At 38.7% G+C, this 21,653-nt stretch overlaps 1 protein-coding gene and 1 long non-coding RNA gene across 4 annotated transcripts in view; both read right to left on the bottom strand.

Annotated features, from left to right (window-relative positions):
- Positions 1–4,120: 4,120 nt before the first annotated feature.
- On the bottom strand, positions 4,121–7,982 carry LOC106676451 (uncharacterized). The gene is made up of 5 exons (XR_003022250.2): positions 7,878–7,982; positions 7,567–7,672; positions 6,223–6,951; positions 5,020–5,238; positions 4,121–4,412 (listed from the first exon to the last, which is right to left on the bottom strand). It is a non-coding gene; the product is annotated as an uncharacterized LOC106676451 (long non-coding RNA).
- A 5,074-nt stretch (positions 7,983–13,056) lies between these two features.
- Positions 13,057–21,653, bottom strand: part of LOC112430935 (butyrophilin subfamily 1 member A1) — a 31,031-nt gene continuing 22,434 nt past the window's right edge. For 2 of the 3 annotated variants that reach the window (XR_013098719.1, XR_013098720.1), the window contains 2 exons: positions 15,513–21,347; positions 13,057–14,337 (listed from right to left, as the gene is read on the bottom strand). Coding sequence is in view for 1 of the 3 variants with exons in the window: in XM_076884343.1 (XP_076740458.1) it covers positions 21,340–21,347 (8 nt within the window). In the remaining 2 variants the exon portion in view is untranslated. Of the gene's footprint in view, positions 21,348–21,653 lie in introns of all 3 variants that reach the window. The other variant, XM_076884343.1, reaches the window with a different exon arrangement.

Below are 21,653 nucleotides of genomic sequence, written 5' to 3'. Positions count from 1 at the left end.
AACGAAATACAAGTAACACTGTCACGTATTTAAAATACGAGTAACTGTATTCCGTTACAGTTACTGTGTAAATAGGTGGTATTCAGAATACAGTTTTTTTGTTGAAATAAATAGATTACACATCATTATTTTCCTATTTCGTATGTTAGGCTATGCCCTCTCTATTTTTTGTTAATTCCACTCTGGTGGAAACCCAAACAAAACAAGCATTAAGAGGCTCTAATGCCTGTGTCTCAGTTTCGCGGCCCATGCCACCTCTACTTGCGGCAGTATAATGACATGACAAAATATTTTCAATAATTATTGTTCAAAAATTTTTTTAATATTAAGGCAATAGGCAGAGTATTACAGGCATAGCGATAAAGGATGTGCCCTCATGTAGTCATGTATTTTTCTAAACGCTCTGGAACAGCATCCTTCACTCTTCTTCTCATTCATGTGCTACAATGAGACCAGGCTGACAGCTGATCTTCTTAAGAACATCTTCCATGTGCAATTTGGTCCACCTGGCAGCTCTAGGCATCAAGAGGAGACGAGTACTAAGCTACTGGCAAGACTATCTGCTTTCTGTAGAAGGTATTAAATTTGGTTGAAAATGTTGAAATGAGTACATTTATGTCAGCAAAGTGTAATGGCACCTTTTTCCTGTTTATTATCATTAGAAATAACTTTTATTCTCTTTACATTTTCAGAGAGAAATGGAAGTCTGTCTCTTGAAGACATCCTTATGTTTGCAACTGGACTGAGAGAAATTCCTCCTGCAGCAATTCAGCCAAAGCCACAACTTCTTTTCCAGACCACTTCACGCTTCCCTGTAGTAGATGTCTGTGCAAATACTATCAAAATCCCAGTGCTACACAGTTATGAGGACTTCCAAGAAGCCATAGATTATGGCATCCAGAACTCTCCTGGGTTTGGGCTTCCCTAAGGTCCAAGTCCTTTTGCTTTTAAGCCACATTTATGGTTTTAGCAAACATTTGAAGTTTGTGATTTTAAACTCTGAAAATTTTTTTCTAATAAGTTATAATTTGTGTAAATCACAAAGTTTAATGCATCGCAGAAAGTTCAATCAGGTTTTGGAATTTCAAAAGCATAGTATCATAGTGGGACAGTTGAACAAGTTAGACATATTTCACTGTATTAAGAAATTGCCAATGTAACAAAATAAAACATTTCTGAAGTATTCTAATGTACTGAGACACGCTAGTATAATAACACAGGGAAAAAAATCTGATAAATTCAGTTAAAAGGCTTTATTTAATCAAACACTTCTGTGTTTGATTACATTTTTTTGTAAGATATGCAAGTTGTTCTTGGAGTTAAAAAAAGAAATAGGAAAAACCCACATAAATACAGGTCTCGCTGAATGCTTTTGTAAACCTTTGTTTGTAAAACAGATCTCCAAATTAATCAACGTATTTGTTACAACACCTAATTAAAAGGAACAAGTTATTTTGTACAGTATGGTCTTTTGATTTCTTCAGGTCGAAAGCGTACACACTGAAAAGTTGACGGTAGTGAAACTATTTACAGTGGGGCAAAAAAGTATTTAGTCAGCCACCGATTGTGCAAGTTCCCCCACTTAAAATGATGACAGAGGTCAGTAATTTGCACCAGAGGTACACTTCAACTGTGAGAGACAGAATGTGAAAAAAAATCCATGAATTCACATGGTAGGATTTGTAAAGAATTTATTGGTAAATCAGGGTGGAAAATAAGTATTTGGTCACCTCAAACATGGAAAATCTCTGGCTCTCACAGACCTGTAACGTCTTCTGTAAGAAGCTTTTCTGTCCCCCACTCGTTACCTGTATGAATGGCACCTGTTTGAACTCATCATCTGTATAAAAGACACCTGTCCACAGCCTCAAACAGTCAGACTCCAAACTCCGCCATGGCCAAGACCAAAGAGCTTTCGAAGGACACCAGGAAAAGTATTGTAGACCTGCACCAGACTGGGAAGAGTGAATCTACAATAGGCAAGCAGCTTGGTGTGAAAAAATCAACTGTGGGAGCAATCATCAGAAAATGGAAGACATACAAGACCACTGATAATCTCCCTCGATCTGGGGCTCCACGCAAGATCTCATCCCGTGGGGTCAAAATGATCATGAGAACGGTGAGCAAAGATCCCAGAACCACACGGGGGGACCTGGTGAATGACCTGCAGAGAGCTGGGACCAAAGTAACAAAGGTCACCATCAGTAACACACTACAACGGCAGGGAATCAAATCCCGCAGTGCCAGACGTGTTCCGCTGCTGAAGCCAGTGCATGTCCAGGCCCGTCTGAAGTTTGCCAGAGAGCACATGGATGATACAGCAGAGGATTGGGAGAATGTCATGTGGTCAGATGAAACCAAAGTAGAACTTTTTGGTATAAACTCAACTCGTCATGTTTGGAGGAAGGAGAATACTGAGTTGCATCCCAAGAACACCATACCTACTGTGAAGCATGGGGGTGGAAACATCATGCTATGGGGCTGTTTTTCTGCCAAGGGGACAGGACGACTGATCCGTGTTAAGGACAGAATGAATGGGGCCATGTATCGTGAGATTTTGAGCCAAAACCTCCTTCCATCAGTGAGAACTTTGAAGATGAAACGAGGCTGGGTCTTCCAAAATGACAATGATCCAAAACACACCGCCCGGGCAACAAAGGAGTGGCTCCGTAAGAAGCATTTGAAAGTCCTGGAGTGGCCTAGCCAGTCTCCAGACCTCAACCCCATAGAAAATCTGTGGCGGGAGTTGAAAGTCCGTGTTGCTCGGCGACAGCCCCAAAACATCACTGCTCTCGAGAAGATCTGCATGGAGGAATGGGCCAAAATACCAGCTACTGTGTGTGCAAACCTGGTAAAGACCTATAGTACCGTATTTCCCGGACTACAAAGCGCACCTAAATATTAGCCGCACAAGCTAAAATCAGGGGAAAATCCTGTTTTGTACATACATTAGCCGCACCTGACCAAAAGCCGCAGGTGTTTCAATGTTGACTTATCATATGTAAGAGAATATGCACAAAGGGAATTGTCAGGAAAGAGATGGCTGTTTGGAGACATCACTTTTATTAATATTTTGAAAAACAAGTTATGGGTACATATTTGCACATGTAGTACATAACAGTAACCTACAGCACACCAGAAAAATAGATTCGGACTACCTTTTAGGCTCAGGTGCAGTGACACAGCTTTAACAAGAAGAAAAGTCAGTCATTCACCATCTTTCTCTTCTTCCTGCGCACTAAAACCACCAAAGTCCTCTTCTCCAGTGTCGGATACAAACAGGCTCAGGATGGCTTCGTCATCCACTCTTCTTCTCTCCTTCGTTGTCACTTTCAAAACCAAAGAAATCCTCATTGTCAGTGTCAGAGTCGAACACCCTCAGAAGGGCCGTGGCGGTGTCCTCCTCTCCATCATGCAGCAGTCCAGCCCTTCAAAATCCGTTGGTGATCGTGGATGTTTTCACACTTTTCCACGCTGTCAGAATCCACCGGTGGAGTTGGGCATAACTTGCAAGTTTATCGCCGCTCATCATCCACGCCTCCCGCTGAATGCGTAGCGCTACTTTGAAGTTTGTTTTTCGCGCTACTTCGTACGGCACTACGTTGCCTGGCGGACGGACATGTGACTAACATACCACTCTTGAACCCCGATCCTTCCGCCAGGCAACGTAGTGCCGTACAACAGCGGAACAAACAAAACAAATCGTCTTACGATATGACAAAAATCATGGACAATCCATAGAAAAGCCGCACCTGACTAAAAGCCGCAGGGTTCAAAGCTTGTGCAAAAAGTAGCGGCTTATAGCCCGACATTTACGGTAAACGTTTGACCTCTGTTATTGCCAACAAAGGTTATGTTACAAAGTATTGAGTTGTATTTTTGTTATTGACCAAATACTTATTTTCCACCCTGATTTACGAATAAATTCTTTACAAATCCTACCATGTGGATTCATGGATTTTTTTTTTCACATTCTGTCTCTCACAGTTGAAGTGTACCTCTGGTGCAAATTACTGACCTCTGTCATCATTTTAGGTGGGGGAACTTGCACAATCGGTGGCTGACTAAATACTTTTTTGCCCCACTGTATATAAAAACTATGGTACTATTTTTTTTTTTAAATACTCATTAAAGTTGGTTTGTGACAATTAGTGTCAGTGGTAATTGTACCCACATCTAGCAGATGATTTTACATTGACTTCTAAAGTCCAGTCATATTTTTGAGTGTTATATAATTTTCAACTGCAGTAGTCCAGTTGACTGGTCGAGGGAGCTCACTCTGTCTTTCCAAGTTTGTGAAATGAACCTGGAGATTGTCGTCCCCACATAGACTGTACTGAGCAGGTAGAATGTCATCAAACTGGTGCAGGATGTCTTGAGGCACTTGGAATCCACACTCTCTTCCACCATACCTTAGGTCAGTCAGAAAAATGAACAAATTCAGTCACTTCTCCAGGTACTATCCTTCAAGGTTACAGCAAAAGCGCAAAGTCAATCTTATAATTAAAAGTCAGTTCTGGAAATTGTGATTTTAAAGAATCTTAATTATGCATATATCTACATTTGTCATTTTTAGCCAAGATGTGATCCAAAGTTAAAATATGATTGTCTAACTTTTTTTTTTTTGGAAAAAAATATAAAAATAAAACGTATGTGCATGAAGTCAGAGAACAGAACTAATGGCAAAACACAAGTGGCAGCTTTAATTTCTATTCAGCAAAAAGGTGAAAACAACAAAAAATACTATTCAATTGCAAAAGTGTGTGTAATACCTGCTGTGAGTAACAGTTAGGGCAAATTGTTAAACCTAAATGGCATACTGCTTACTTAACTCAAGTGGTTAGGTCAAGAAAAAAAAGAGTGCACATAAGGGATGGACTGTTCCTGAACCATTTTATAAATGAACAACAGGTTTAATAACAGCAAGCTGGACAGGTATCCTGCACATACAATACACTATACTGAGGAAGAAAAATTTTAGTAAAACTATGAAATAAAATACATGGACTAAATACATACCTATGAGGCAGGTGATACATGGCTTCTGGTTTACCAGATGGACAACAAGATTGGCGCACAGGTCGGATGGTGTGAGTGTTCCAGAGATCTCTGTACTCGTCAAGCTCTTTTTGCAAGACATTGAGGAAGACATATCGTAGAAGGCATTTATGTTCATGACTGCCGTTGAAAAGATGCCTCTCCCTCAGGTCACTGAAGAGTTCAATCCAGAACTGAGTTCTAATGGTGGAATGACAAGGCATATAAAATTTAATAACACAAGTAATTCAATGTAATTGTCCTCTTTAAAAAAAAAGTCGTAATCTTAAGAATATTGAAATGTGCGCAATTTCGTTCAAAGAAAAGCTTATTCACATGTTCTGAAGTGTTTCATCAATGCACTGCAGGAAAAAAAAGCGCAACTTCACACAAATAACAAAATTTAACAAAATGATTAATCCTTCTGTTATTCCTGCATTTGGCGGTTGAACTTAAGAAAAGTTGTAATATACAGGTCTGTCCATATAAATGTACTATTTTGTTTCTCCATGAACACTGAAGCTGTTATCACTTGTTAGATACCACACAGAAATCCAAAAGCTAGTGAAAACATCAGTAATTTTTTTTTGGCACACAAAGTTGAAGAAATGTCTGAAACGAATGACCTCCTCTAACAAATTTCTGTCATGTTGGATCAATGTTCTTATATTACTCATATTACAGTTCTCAAATTTGAAGAAACCCTTGTTCTTTTATTTATATGACTCCCTACAGGTAAACTATTTGATCTAGATGTTAGTTTGGTACTACGTAGGCACACAAATTTGAATAAATTTTACTCAGTTTTAAATACATCAATCTTTACTGATGCTATTGCCTCTAGGATTCATAATAATTTATTAAAATGTTGAATGTCAGTTTGTTTGTTGTTTTTTATAGTTCCTTTTTAGGTGGAATGTCTGAGTAGGATTTTCTTTTTGAGTGTGTTGTTTTAATACAAACAAATGTCACTGGTATACCAAACCATTTATTATATTTTTTGAAGCAGTTGTGCATCACATGAGAAAAATGTGTAGGTGACTATGTTTTTCTTTCTTTGTTTGTGACTGTAATTTAATATTTGAGTATAAAACCCCACCCACAAAAAAAAGTATATCGCTGACCACGAAACACCTTCAGAACCATTCAATTTTAGTTTCAGAATATATTTTAAAAGCCATGTACCTTTGCTTTCTGAACGAAGACCACCAACTTTCAATCCGTTGATTTGTAGTTGAGGTACCATACATATGACTGTGGGCTCCTGCAAGTTCATCTCCATGGTCTGATCTTAAAGCACAGTGAATGGCTGCCATTGTGCCATTTTCTGTGCCACAGTCTGTACGAAGGCATGCTGGAAGTTGACCAAACCGTGACAAGCACTCCATATAATATTTTGCAATGATACCTGGGTATCATTTGAGCTGCCACAGCTGAGCCACATAACTTTCCTTGAAAATCCATCGACACATGCACTAATAGCAACACCAAAGGGCTTCAGCTTATCATAACCATCCACATGCCACACTTGATTTGGTCCTTCTGAAAAATATCCTCTTCGAACAAACCTGCGTTTACAGCGACGCTTAACACCATATGGATCTAGTCTTGAGAGTATGTGCATTACATCATTTCTTTTAACTTTCAGATTATACTTTTGTCGCAGTGTCTGACACATGGATCTGTAACCCAGAAGCTGACCTGAGCCTCTCAGTTCTTGTGTAACAGTGGAAATGACAATGTCAGTGGGAGTAAAGTCTGTCCTTCTAGTCATTCCAGCATCTTTTAGCCTCCTCTTTAATGTTCTCAGACTCATACAAATATTATGCTTGTTTTCAAGAAAATCCAGGATCACTTCATATGTATGGCCCTCAGAGAAATACTTATTGATGATGTCTGTGACTGAGACTGGGCCTAAGGTTGAAGAGAAAACATGAAAAGATAATTACGACCGCAGGAATCCACAAATGCACTTAATAAGTGTTTTTTTAAAAAAATACCACATCTGAAACAAGTCTCAATAAACATGACTCAAGTATTTAATCTTCTTGATGTGTGCTTAAATAAAGGCCAGCAAAAGCTCAAAGAACATGGACCAGGATTCAGGACTTATCACTGTCATTAAGACCTCTATGCTGACAACTCAAAATGAGCAAAATTAGAGAAGTTAGAAGAATTTCGTCACTGTGTACATATGCCCTATTAAGTCATAAACTAGTTTTTAAAATTATGCCGTAGAACCGGTGGCAGGCTTAAACCAGAATACAGTTCTTAGTACCTACCAGTTCATGCCTTTGCGTTTTTGGAATTCTGATTTATCTTTGCATACAGAGTCTTTAACAATACAAAAACCTTAGAATAAGCAAATGAATATACCGGTAGTACTTTGGAATGGCACATCAATAATAATCCCCCCCCCAAAAAAAGTTTAACACGCACTACTGAAGCTACTGTGGTGTATATAAGTCATTATGAAGCAATTAAAAGGTGAGCAATAAATACTAGAACTTAGGAAAGTGAAGTGCTTACCATTCTCTATAAAAGGTGCTAAAACTTGAATGTTAGTTCCACAGGACCCACAAAAAACTCCAATTTGCCCCACTAGCTGGATTCCACAATATGGACAATACATTGCCTGATGAAGACAATGCCAAATTAAAACCTGAACACATTAACTGCAATATTCCTTAATGACTTTGACTTATTAGTATTTGTTCTCGAGTTTAAAAAAGCTTCATTTCTAAGGCTACATTAAACATTATCTTTGTTAGAATTATCTTTGAATATATATTCCAGATATCTGTAGTATTATTAGAATCATGAGATTACAACATATTTACCTCTCCTCCACTTCTTTGAAGTGTGTCCCAGTCCTAGCGCACTGGTTAGCATGTTTTGGTTCGTGCAACTGGTCCGTCGGGTTATTGTCTCCCCAGGAACATTTCCGTTGTCTTTTTTCCTATGCTTTGTGCTTTGTGTGCTTTTGCAGCGTTTTTCTTTTTGCAGCATTTTTCTTTTTGCAAGTGTTTTCTGAAGTTGCAGTCCGTTTGGCCTCTCAGGGCCACCGTATAAACCAGATTAGTGTTCTGTTAAATGGTTAAAGTTTAGGTTGGCTTTATAATTTCTTCTATATTCTTCTAAAGAATTAAGTTAAATTCCACAGTTGAATCATAAGAAACATTTTGGGCTTGCCTATGTTACATATAAACACCGCCTCATGTTTTATCTGGTCATTGTGCTTATTAGAAACTTTATATGTTGGAAGTTAACTTTTAACAAGCATGTAATGATGATATTTAAATTAGGTGGTCTTTTTTTAAACACATATCTCTTTAGGCCTAAACTGACAGTGCCAATACCACACATTCAGACACAATAGTAGATGGTGTCTTTAATACTATATGTACTAGTCTAATTTGGTTGTATGGGGTCTACATTGACCTTCTGTGTTGTAAGTTATAACGACTGCACAGTCATTAAGGATCAAAACAGCTTCTAAATAATTTTATGGTTTTTCTCCCTCTGCTTGCTTCTTACTGTCTTTGAGGCTTGGACCAGCACTTCCCACATGACATCAAATTCTTACAAGTCTAGAAAAGGAGCTGTTGGACAGAAAGACTGAGTGGTAAGTATTTTGGCTTTCCAGTATATTAGTAATTGTCAGTGACATTTATATTAATCAGGCTGAACTTCAACCTGATTTACTTGTTGCTTCATTTGTGCTTTGGTTCGGGGAAATTGTTTCTTTACTGATTTTTTCCTGTCTTCTCTTATTAGACTTGAGATATTATATATACACTAACCTATTGTAAGTTACATGTCTACTTTTTAATGCACAGGTACAATACACAATCTGCACTTTTCTAATTATTCTAAATATTCTTAACTATTTAAACATCGTTCAGTATCCTGCTCTGTTTGCACACTATCTGTATGCTAATTTTAACAACTGTACTGTACTCTGCTCTGGTAATTATTGTCCATGATGTAAATATGTAAAAATTGTGTTTTTTGTTTTCTGTTCTGTGTCCTGTTCTTTTTGTATATGTGTGGAGTTTTTTTGCTGCTCATACAACCAAATTTCCGCTTGTGGGACAATTAAAGGATTATTCCATTCTATTCTATTCTATTCTATTCTATTCTATATCACTGCTCTACGCTGTTGCTGATGACTCCAGTTAATTTTACAAGACATGCTGTGTAAGTTAATACAAACAGCAACAGTTTGGTCTGTATTTCTTGAAAAATCATATCCCACAAACATATCCCACAGATGACACGCGAAGGGTTAAGTGATGGCACGACCATAGCTGGACTGGCCATTGGGCATACCGGGCATTTGCTCGGTGGCCCGATGATTTATTTATTTTTTTTTTCGTAACAGTTTAAACAATGAAAGTGGTGGATTGGTCAGATGCTGGTCGGTGTGTAAAAATAACTCAGTTGTTTGGTGGTGGCTATGGCGGAGCTTCCACAGATTCAGTAACATTAATAAGTGGTGGATGCCAGCAGGTGGATGAGGGAGAGGGGAGGCAAGAGGGGAGACCCGAGGCGGCCCCCGGTCCGAGTGTCAGGTGAACTGAACTTCAGGTAAGAAGTTATGACCTGCAGTCTATCTGGGTCAGATATAAACCAAGTTTAGGTGGAGTTCATTTTCGTTGTGCTGACTTTTTACAGTCAGTTACAATAACTCGTACTGCGTGCTAGCTAGCATGATGGAGTTTCTATACAGCTGGGTGGGTGCTATGATGTTACTGATAGTGAACTTTATTTTATTCATAAGGTTAGTTAGTAGAGTTGCCAACGGTCCCGTAAAAAACGGAATCGTCCCGTATTCAGAGAAAATATTACGAGTTTCGTATTGAGCTGAGAAGGAACACAGTTTGTCCCGTAGTTCAGCTACAATGAAAAAGACACAAAGCTGGAGTTATTTTGTGACTTTACGCTGCACAGCTGTCTCTTCTTCTCTCATCCTCTCCCCCTCTCTTTCCTGTTGCTTCTTCAATCATGAAACTGATCCATGATCAGCTGATCAGCTTTTCTCTCTTGTTTATTTATCGCCCACTTTGCGCCAGAAAGAGGAAACCAGCGGATGTCCTTACTGAATCATCAGAGCTGAACAGATGATGGAGAAACAGGTTTACCTTTTAGGTGACATGAATGAGTTGAAGGGTTGGGTTGAATATTAGCAAACATGCCATATTGGCTTAGTTTATCTTTTTTTTTTGTTTCAAAACAGCTGATAACTATTCGCTGATGGCTGCAAACATCTGCAAACAAATATAATACTGTTAAGTGGTTCTATATATTGTGTAACTGTTCATATAGAGCGTTATTAAATTTATTGCTAATGCAGTCATACGGCACACTGACTTCTTAGGAAATTTTAAATGTCACTCGTCATCAGAAAGGTTGCCGACCCCTGGTCTACACTGTATATAGTGAAGTCTGCAAGTTTTTGAATAGTGAACAAATCATTTTGCAGATTATCAGTATGAAAAGTTATTGGCCATGTTTGCATAGCCCTTTTTAAAATAATGCTTTCATGACATTATTGTGTGTCAGGTGGTGGTCGGGGCTATCCAGACTGACAAGTGGGACATTGAATGTCACCTCTCCAGTGGGCAGGGAGCCTGAGATTGTCTAAATTGGGGTTTGTTCTGTAGCAAATGATTGAAAAAATGTTTTAAGAAAGCAAATAGTTGGTGTTCTAAAAAATATGATTGTTTGCTTGCAGGACACCAGGACAGAAGAGTCCTCTGTCACAGATGGTTGGTCAGTGAAGATGGTCGCCTTCAGGTTCAAGCTCATTGCATCTCCAACCCACATCCACTGCCACTGGACTTAAGGGAAGTTAAAGACTTTCTTCTACACTTACATTTGGATCACCTCGATCCATGGCAGTCATTCAGGCAGTAATGCCTGGACTGGAAACAAGCCATCCTTAAAATATTACAACATACCAAGTTTCTGTGTTTGAATACAAAACAAATGTGTTGTTTGATCTAGAGACAGCACAATAAATAAATTTTATTTTGATTATATAAATAATGTAACTATTGCTGTTGAAAGCATATAAAACAAGTCCTTATAAAACAAGATATGATCATTATACGTTTGTTTGTGTATGGTAAGTCCAGTTGGCATTCTTTAGCTTTAAGATGGCGCAGGTTTAGAGTAAACCATGGTGCTGAGTGGAAAAATTAGACAGTTCAGTGTTTAAAGAGAGCAAATATTCATATTTATCAGGAAATGAGGAGCTGTGAATAAATGAAAGGTCATAAATGGCAGATGAAAGATCAGCAGGGTTAATATTACTAATTTTGCTAAATGTGATGTCATGGAGAGTACAGGATTTGGAGGCTGTTGTATTTACAGAAAGTTACTGTAATCATATGTTTATTTCAGTTACAGAAATAAACATACGAGCAATTGTGGTGTATAGTTCAAAATAAATGTTTTGGGGTTTTTTTCAGAAAAACATCGGCTCTTTTTAATAAATGTTTATTTCCCAAGGACTTTCTAAAAGATCCGAACAGTCGACATTCCAGACAGATTTGGTATTTAACGCTAAATCAGAGTTAACGTACTAATTCTCCAAAAAGAGTTAAATTAACACTCTCTGGAGTGGACTCGTATGGACACTTTAACAGTGTTAAAATCAAATCTGACCGTGTTAATTTGGCCATGCTGGATTTGCTGTGCTGTGTTAACAGGGTAACAGGTCACATCCTACACCCCCAATATATTAGCCAAAAATGTGCTAATAAACTAAGACTGTAGACAGTCACTGATCACCACATGTAGAGTATTTGTCAGTTATGTGCAGACCCTTTAAATTCCAGCCTGAAAAAGAACATCACAAAGTCCAGCTTCAAAATAAAACTGAGGACCACCTCCACACCAACAACTCCAGGCAGGTGTGTGTGATATTTAGTTAGTGATGTTCACTAACTGACAAACACAGACCCGAAGTGGTGCTGCAGCTGCACCAGAAGGAGCTACATCCCATCCACCACCAAACATCAACCATATCTTCACGGGGGTTTGACCTGGTGTTTTTCAGTTCAAATATTTATTAAATATTCCCAAACATTTAGTTTGGTTTTTATGAACTATTTTAGAGCTTTTGTTTTATTTCTTTTGTGTGCTTATTTTTGTTATTTGTGGTAATGTTGAGTTAATTTTGCTGTGTCCTCCGTTTCCATGTTAGGTGTCCTGTTGTTTGAATTTGCCTTGTTTGTACCATCTGGTCATAATGTCTTTAGCAGATGCCTTTGGCGACTACAAATACTTTGGAATTTTATATTCCTTCTAAAAAGATAAATCCATCCATCCATTCTTTTTTACTTATCCAAATCAGGGTCGCTGGAGCCTATCACAGCTGCCATAGGGCGAGAGGCAGGTCTGCGTCTCTCTAACACAGAGAGACAGACAACCATTTGCACTCACATCCACACCTATGGACAATTTAGACTCACCAATGAACCTAACCTGACTAACTGCAAGTCTCTACACAGAAAGGCTAGATAGTGGAGTTGTTTGAATTATTTGCATATCAGTGTAGATATCTAGCGTGATTCCGTCCCATTTAGATCCGATCTGCTTTTAAAGTGTCCCTTTAAGTTTTTAAGCTGTATATTAGTACAACTGAAAACCACGGTGACCGGCTTAGCGACTGAAGAATGAATCAAATCAGAAAACTTAGAATTCATTTTGCTGGATCGATCACAGTCACATCATCAGTAAACAGTAGTGACCCAGTTTTTACAAAGTCCTGCAATAATACTGGCTCCACTTTGACAGATGATGTGGTGTGCTTCAGGTCATAAGTCATTTCTCTCCTTCATACTTTTCTCTTCCCATCATTCTGGTAAAATCTTAGATGTTTTCAGAAAAGTATAACCTGCCCCTCTCCTCGAGTCTTCCCAAGTTGGATACACGAAAGTTTGAAAACACACACAGAAAACAAAACAAAAAAAATAGTCACAATAGTTTAATTTTTGATATTTTATTCTGAGAATCTTGAGCTGTGTGAAAAATGATGGACATAATTATGTTAATTATAATAATTATAATTATTAATTATAATTATATAAGTATGAGGACATAATTAAAAGCATGAACATAATTTTCAATATCAAACATCAACAACATTTCATCTGCAGTGTGTGTATCCTGACAGTTTTCTTTAGCAAAAATAAAAAGATAAAACACAAAAGCGTATTTAAAAAGGCACTTTCTTTTCAGACTGCAAAATATTCACATTTATTTACAGCAGAACAGCTCAGGGTTATAGTTAATTACATTAAGTTAATGTATGTTTAGTGTTAGAAAACAAAGAAAACTTATTTCCCTTCTTTGGAGCATTCTAAAGGAAAGAATTAACTTGAGACAGTTGTTTGACAAACCTGTTATCAGACAAATTTCCTTTCAAATGTTATTTAGATATTTACTGAAATATGAGTCCAGCTGGAAACACAAATCCATCCACAGTGGGCAAATGCACCAAGAGCAGGTGGAGCCATTTCTCTGCTCCGTCCTATCCGATTGTTCAGTCTGACGTCACTAGCCGTGTCTGAGCCTAAACTCCGCTGCAGGTCCATATATCAAACGATCACTGTGGCATTACTGAGAGTTGAAAAACTGTCTAAAGCCATTTCTCTACTCCGTCCTATTAAACTGCCGCAGAAGAGGAAAGCACAGGACAATGACCTCAGACCTCTCATGGAATAAATACAACAGTAATTTAATATTTTAAACCTATTTCAGGTGACAGGATGACAGTTCATACATGTGTGGGATAAAGAAAAACATTGATGTGCTGCATCTGTTTTCATTCAAATAGAAAAAAACCCCCCAAATGCCCAGTGTTGAAAAGATGGTGTTAGACGGTATTTGAAAGTATTTTTTATCAAGTACTGAGGACTTTGAGATAAACATTTATACTTTTATTTTTTATACAGATATATGTGAAGTGATGATGATCAAAGTATTAGAAAAATGGCTTTGGTGGCCGAACAGGAAATATTTATTTTGCACAAATGCAGCAGAAACTACACCCCTCCATCCTGACATTTAACAATGTGCTAAACCACAGGATTAAAAGCTGTTCTGAACTTTTAAACTGCTGAAAATATCAAAAATAATCCAACATGTCCAAGCTGCTGTGCTCCAAAACTTAATTTGGTTCTCATAAAACAAACATAAGCAACACACACACCGTACTTCACACACTTTGTTCAGCATTGGGTTTCAGTTCCTGGGCTGAGGGTTCAGAGGACTCCGTCTTGTTTGATTCTGCAGATTGGAAAACAAACTGTGTTAAAAAGTCATAACTGAGCAGAAATGCAGTGCTATGTGTTTGAGTAGCGGAGTGCACGATGACACATGAGTGTGTTTGAATTATACTTGCTGATATGGCAACATAACTACAGCGGGCAGATTCGCCCACTTTTATTATGATTACAGACAAAACACTAAACCGTCTTTATGAATAAATCGTGATGTTTGCTGTTTAACCATCTTCATCAGCCTCTGCAGTGTTCCTCCTCTTTACTCACAATAAGCTTTAGTTCATTACAGTTTGTTTCATTAATATATTCAAAAATAAAGTGAAATAAGCAAGATTGTAAAAATGACGGTCACACAAAAATATGAGAATGTTCATAAATACCGTAATTGTCGGGCTATAAGCCGCTACTTTTTGCACAAGCTTTGAACCCTGTGGCTTTTAGTCAGGTGCGGCTTTTCTATGGATTGTCCCTGATTTTTGTCATATCGTAAGACGATTTGTTTTGTTTGTTCCGCTGTTGTACGGCACTACGTTGCCTGGCGGAAGGGCATGTGATCAGACACACAGTATCGGTGTTCAAGAGTGGTATGTTGGTCACATGTCCATCCGCCAGGCAACATAGTGCTGTACAAGTAGCACGAAAAACAAACTTCAAAGTAGCGCTACACGTTCAGCGGGAGTCGTGGATGGTGTGCGGCAATAAACTTGCGAAAAGCAAGTTATGCTCAACTCCACCGGTGGAATCTGACAGCATGGAAAAGTGTGAAAACATCCATCCATCCACCTGAGCCTAAAAGGTAGTCTGAATCTATTTTTCTGGTGTGCTGTAGGTTATTGTTATGTACTACATTTGTTACTCGTTTATGAAGCACAGCACATGTTTCGTACTTGTAATTACCGCTACTTGTACATATACCTAAAAAGTTATGCAAATATGTACCCATAACTTGTTTTTCAAAATATTAATAAAAGGGGTGTGTCTCCAAACAGCCATCTCTTTCCTGACAATTCGCTTTGTGCATATTCTCTTACATATGATAAGTCAACATTGAAACACCTGCGGCTTTTAGTCAGGTGCGGCTAATGTATGTACAAAACAGGATTTTCCCCTGATTTTAGCTTGTGCGGCTAATATTCAGGTGCGCTTTGTAGTCCGGGAAATACGGTACATTAAACTTACCTTTTTAATTCATGAAGTAATACCTGACAAGAATCCCAACTACTACAACAGCAAGAACAACAGCAAGAACAGCAACAGCTACAATCAATCCAGTGTTTGGTTCTGGAACTGAAGAGAAAACATTGGTGTAACTCAGACTGTGACTGCATGTCAGGAACAAACAGCAGGTTTAAACAGCGAGCTCAGTGATGTCAGCATGGATCCAACTTCCTGTTTTCTCCTGTTCTTCTCCACAGCTCACAGGCTGGCTCTGGTTCTGCTCTCAGCTGTAAAGATGATGTTGGAGTTTTGTCTTGTATGAAAGATGTTTGAATCTGTGCTGCTGCTCACAGACTCCTGCTTTCCTTTTACTGAGCCTCACATCTGAAAACATGTGCGAGTCTGTGTGTAATCGAGGTTTCCTCCACCCTGAGCTTCTTAGCTACACACATCATTAAAGTGAATCTCTTCAGACTGATGATTCCAGAAAACAAGGAATATGAATCTGTCAGTGTAATGACCGCCTGCTGCACTGCCAACAGATGACTCTCTGCACTGCAGAATTTTGGACTGTTAGGATCTATTTTTTATGTATGCCAAAAAAAAAATCTTTATGATCCCCAAGACTAATAATTTTTCATTAGTAGTTGTATTCTCAGACACATTTCACTTTGTTTGTTACAGATTCAACAGAGGGAAGTCAATTACTCTGTACATATTTCTCAAACCTTAGGGTCACTCAGTTTATTAAATTGCTGCTCAGTTTTTGAGTAGTAGAAATAATTGGGCCTCAGCTCTAAACTCACCCATATGGAAAAGAAATAGAAAAACCTTATAAAAGACTTGCATAAGATGTGGCCTACTTCATATAGTAAATCATTTAAGGCTCATATGATTTACTCATGAAAGTGGCCACTTTCTCATTACTTTCATACATAGTTTTAGTAAGTATCCAAAACATACAAGTTTCATTATATAATTTTTCAAGGGATCTTATATCTGTTTTCACTCTTGTATGCTTTTCATACAAGTTTCACACAAGACAGATACAAACTTTATAAGATTTATATGTATCTTTTCCATATGGGGAGGCTGAGGAGAATCAATATCAGGGCTAACTGTAATGATAGAGATCTCTGGTCCCTGTGTGTGAAGTGCTGAGGATTGAGGCTCAGATGGAGCTCAGAATTTATCCAGTGAAGAGCTGCAATATTACAAATTATTCCACCTGAAATCTTCACACCTGACCTGTATGATGTTGGATGAACACCAAACACGACTTAGTTACTGTGTCACATCGGTAAATGTGTGATTGCTCCGGTAAATAGAGAATACAGAAACACCAGTTCTGTTTTACTGTCGCCTTCCATTACCATGACTGGCCTGTGTTACTTTTGTAAGAGATTACTTTGGAAGCACTCGTTTGTCTAAGCCAACACTGCCACCTACTGGCAAAACTCAATATTGCTTTAGTGCCACATCAGGTGAGAGTAAATGAGCTTTTTCGCTCTGTACTGTGTCAAACTACTGTCACAACAAAAACAAAAAAGGTGATGTGGTGTGGGGGTCGACCACCTTAAAACTACTTTGACAAGAACTCTGAAACTTGTTTTTAATGCTTAAAATCCTCAGGCTCTCCACACATTCAGTCCTATTTACAACTGAATTTGACAGATATTTAAATTTTGGTTTGTTACAGAGTCAACAGAAAGAAGTTCGCTGTGTGCGCCCTGCTGAGAAAAACACAGCTCAGTTCTGCTCTGCTCAGTTTCATGAAAGGTCCTAAAGCAAAGTTTCAACACTGCTCTAACAGCACTGAGTCGGTTCTTATAAAATCTCCCTCTCTCCTTCAAAATAAACACTCCTAGAATAAACTGTGATGAGCTCAAAAGTTCCATGTTACTCCTGAGATCTGAAAATACAAGGTTAATTTAGGTCTACATATTATTTCTTTTTGAATAATTAAATACAAGTAAAATATTGGTAAAAACACAAAATTCTAAATTGTTTAAAATAAAGTCAAAATGTGTCTTTGGAAAAGGCTTGGAAAATATCAGTCTGCTGGTGTGTAGGGCCACCTCTTTTCTTTCCACTTTACTGACTGGGTGTTTGTGGAAGGCGCAGTTTTTGGCTTTGCTCATATTCCAAAACATGCTTCATTTTGAGGTGATAAAACAAATTACTTGTATTCCTTCTCTTCACTATTACTGTCGGCCGGCGTAATTTGCAGATGATATTTTTCAGCTCAACTTCCGACTGCTTAAAACCAAACCAGGTCAATATGACCAACGTCACACCGGTCTTCTTCACCTCCTCCTCCCCACACGTAAGCTCCATGCTTGCAGCTGCTGCAATGCTTTCAACCAAAACAGGCGCAACCTGATGACATCATCAACATGCACTATCGCAGTAGCGCAGTATAAGCTGTGTTTAGTGATGTGCGATACCACTGATTTCCTTTCCGATCCGATACCAAGTAATATTCAGGGTGGTAGCGACGATACTGATCCGATACTTTATACAAAAAAGGATTTTATTTATTGTATCTCAAATTATAGCGTCATAATGATTACAGGACACCAGATTACTTGTTCTTATCACTTAATAATGCAGAATTCATCACATAGAAATAAAAAAACTAAAGTTGTGCGCTATTTGAACACCTTGCCTGCCTGCAGGACTAAAGGCCTCCATGAGAGACGTCTGTCTCGCCCTAGCAGCACCTGGCCCTGTCCTCCTCTTCAGTTCGTCTCAACATAAGCTCGTCATATTCTGTGATATGATTTACTCTGAGGTGTTTGACAAGGTTAGTGATGTTGCCACAACCATACATGCCAACCCTCCTGATTTTTCCGGCAGAATCCCACTTTTCTCCAGATTTTCCACCTGGACAACAAAGTTGAAAAATCATATTGCAGAATTCCTAGCATGGCCCAGCCAATTCCAGTTTCCAACAATGACGGCAGCGTCTTAGTTTTAATATCACTCTTATTTCTCTTTCTGGGTCGCAAAAAAACTTTTTACATATTTTCAGGTGAGAATGTAGCTGTGTAAACTTCAAACATCTGAGCCGACCAACACATCGTCTTCAAACCCCCGCGGTCTTTCACCACTCGGGTTAAACATGATGTACAAGTCACTTTGATAACTTAAAAATGTTATTGTTGGGCTTTTTCAGTGTTTTATTTGTTCGTGAGTAAATCGGTTTGGCTGAGATTAAAGTTATTAGATTAGATTAAATTAAATTAAACTTTATTATTCCCTCGGGAGGGTTCCTCCGGGGTTTTCACACAGCTGAACAAACGTCAAACAGAAAACTGATTAAACAGAAGAGTTTACGTCAGTGTCCGGTTATATTTTAGATAGCAAGGAGCAGACGGCAGAGTTTCACTCCACCGAGGGAGCTCGTGACGTACTACCCGGCTTTCTTTAGACCGCGAAGGCCGGGTCCTCAGGTGGAAGCAGCCTCTGAATTTGGACATTTTGAATGTCTCCCTAATTCTGAGGTCTCAAGGTTGGCAAGTATGGCCACAACTCCTCACTCTTGGAGCACTTTTTTGCCACATGTATCCAAACCACGTCTCAGCTGTTTGTGGAGGTAAAATACATCCACACAATTACGCTCAGCCATTGTCGCGAGTGCGCACGCCAAGGGGCTGCGAGACATTTATACAGCCATATTTCGCACATGACTATGAATCCCCGTTAGCTTGTTAACGCGGGCTGCACGGTGTCAACACATTAGCGCGGTTAGCTTGTTAACGCATTAATGCTGCGTTAATGCAGCTATGGCGTTAACATTGTTTTAATTAGATTAACACTGAAAGCACTAATATATATACATACTGCCTGGCCCACAGGAAAACAAACAAGTCACCATCTGGATTTAACGGCGCAGGTGTGGCAAATGTCCTCTATTAAATTGCAGGTTCAATGGACTCAAATTATGAAAGAGTGACTCCCTGAACAGGGAGCTCAAGGGATCATATTCACATTGGCCTCTACAGAGTCGAGACGTCAACCCCACTCTGAATCTTTCTGATGGAGAAGACTTTACACAGCAGTACGATTCTCCCATCATCAAAACTCTCAAAATTATTGAAACTCTGCATGAAAATAAATATGGCGAAAAAGTGCCATCATCAAAGCTAGCTGTGGTCCGACATGTTAGAGTGTGTGACTTTTTTCCCCGCTGTGCAGTGTACATGCCACTGTATGCCATAACATTTGCACTCCACATATTTGTTTCATTTATTTATGTATTGATCAAAAGGTCATTCATTAATCTCTTAAAAGGCCTCCTGAGATCAACTTTCAGATCCAGGATTAACTCATCCTGGTTATATTCATCAGGTTTTCTGTTCTTTAAAGCCTCACAAGATTTAAATTAACCAAGATGGATTTAATCACCTGATATGAATTTATGCTTTTCTGATCCCAGTGTAGAGGAAACACAGCAATACTGAAGACAGATCAGCAACTCCTACAACACTGTTTAACCCTTACAAGTTAATCTGTACACCGGACAGGGCTGAGAGCACTGGATAACAGATGGCTGGTCAATCAGTGCATCTCTAGTAGCAACTTTTGTTTGTTTGCTTCAACAATAAGATTCTTACTATCCAAAGACAGCAACAGAACACCAAGGAACAAATAGGCCACAGAATAACATCGGTGGTGTTTTCTGTTTTTTCAAAGAAACTGGGAGAGGACAGAACCAGAAAAAATATTAGTCAGCTGTTGAGAGGAAAATCCTCATTTCTCTCTTAACCTCCTAAGACCCGAACTCTTTCATGGCATGCATTTTTAAATTCTCTTTGCTATTTTGGGATCTGATTAATGTAAAAACAAAGAATTACCAGAATTTTATTTTTTACCTGATTTTTGTTTCTGAGAGGAACGAGATCCACATATGAGGATATTCACTTTAAATTGCGATAGAACAGTGGCAGTATAATGTCCTCGTGAGTGGAAATCAGGTCCTTGTAGAGCAAAATTTTGTATTTTGGTCTAGACATCCCAAATGTGATGTCCACTTATGTGGACACCAGGTCCTAGGAGGTTCAAGTAGGTGCTAATAAATGACATTTCAGCTACTTTCAAACTCAAGAACCCTGCAGCCAAATGTAAAATCTGGAACCTTTCTGCAGCCCTTACAAGTCACATTAGACTAAGTTACAGTCTCTCTGTCTATATGTTGATGATTTTCTTGTTGAAAGCAGATTCTTTAATTTCTTGATGCATGCTCAATCATACAAGTAAGTAAATCCCCCAAAGCTGATTCTGTTCACCTGGACGTAGCGTTTTCAGTGGGAGAAACGTTTCATCGCTCATCCAAGTGACTTCTTGAGTCTCAGCTGACTGCAGGTTTCCCCAGTCTTATAAGCAGTACATTATACAACAGTACAACAGGCTGGGAGGTCAGTTCCTTGATCAGATTCTTTAATTGGTGAAGTCCACACTTTGGGACTCATTAACATGTGTGAATTACTCCCTCCTGACTGAAGTGTTATACCTGTATAAAAGTAATAAGTCAAGGCGCACTAACAGATCTCAAAATATTCGGTTCACTTGAAATGGTCTTAACATTGATGCACTGTTTAATGTCAGTTCCTCGAACAGCAACGCTGCAGTCCTGGTTGGTGTTGAGTCAAAGTCTTATTTTATCATGTTTGCACTGAATGAACCTGACCTGGAGTAGGTTTGAGTTTACTGCTATGCTGCTGTGACTGCAAACATCAAAAGCTGCTTCAAAGACCTGGAAGATCCCAGCATCACACAGAGAATAGGTACCGCTCTCCCTCTCACGCCCAGTGAGGATGGGCCTGGGCCCCCTGGCCTTGGAGATTTACTTGCCTGGACGATTGAGCATCAAGACACAACAAGATGTTGTTTATTAAATAAATTATGGTCCTATTAGAATAAAAAAGGATGATAAAGCAGTGCGAGCCTACTTTGTGACTAAAAAGTCAGTTCAGTCGAGTCGTTTTAACGGATTATCCTTCACTCACCACATCTACAGGAAACAGTTTGTTTCTTTCTTAGTTTTATTGTTTAATTTATTAACATCAATATAGAAAGACTGCTCAGACTTCTCTCTATTATATGTTATTTTAAATTTGCTGCTATGTTTGTATCATTAAGTCTTCTGTGGTTTGCAGC

Source organism: Maylandia zebra, linkage group LG5 (genome assembly GCF_041146795.1).
Source record: "Maylandia zebra isolate NMK-2024a linkage group LG5, Mzebra_GT3a, whole genome shotgun sequence".
Classification (NCBI taxonomy): Eukaryota; Metazoa; Chordata; class Actinopteri; order Cichliformes; family Cichlidae; genus Maylandia; species Maylandia zebra.
Note: the sequence above shows the minus strand (reverse complement) of the source record. Positions and strands in the feature narration are given on the sequence as shown.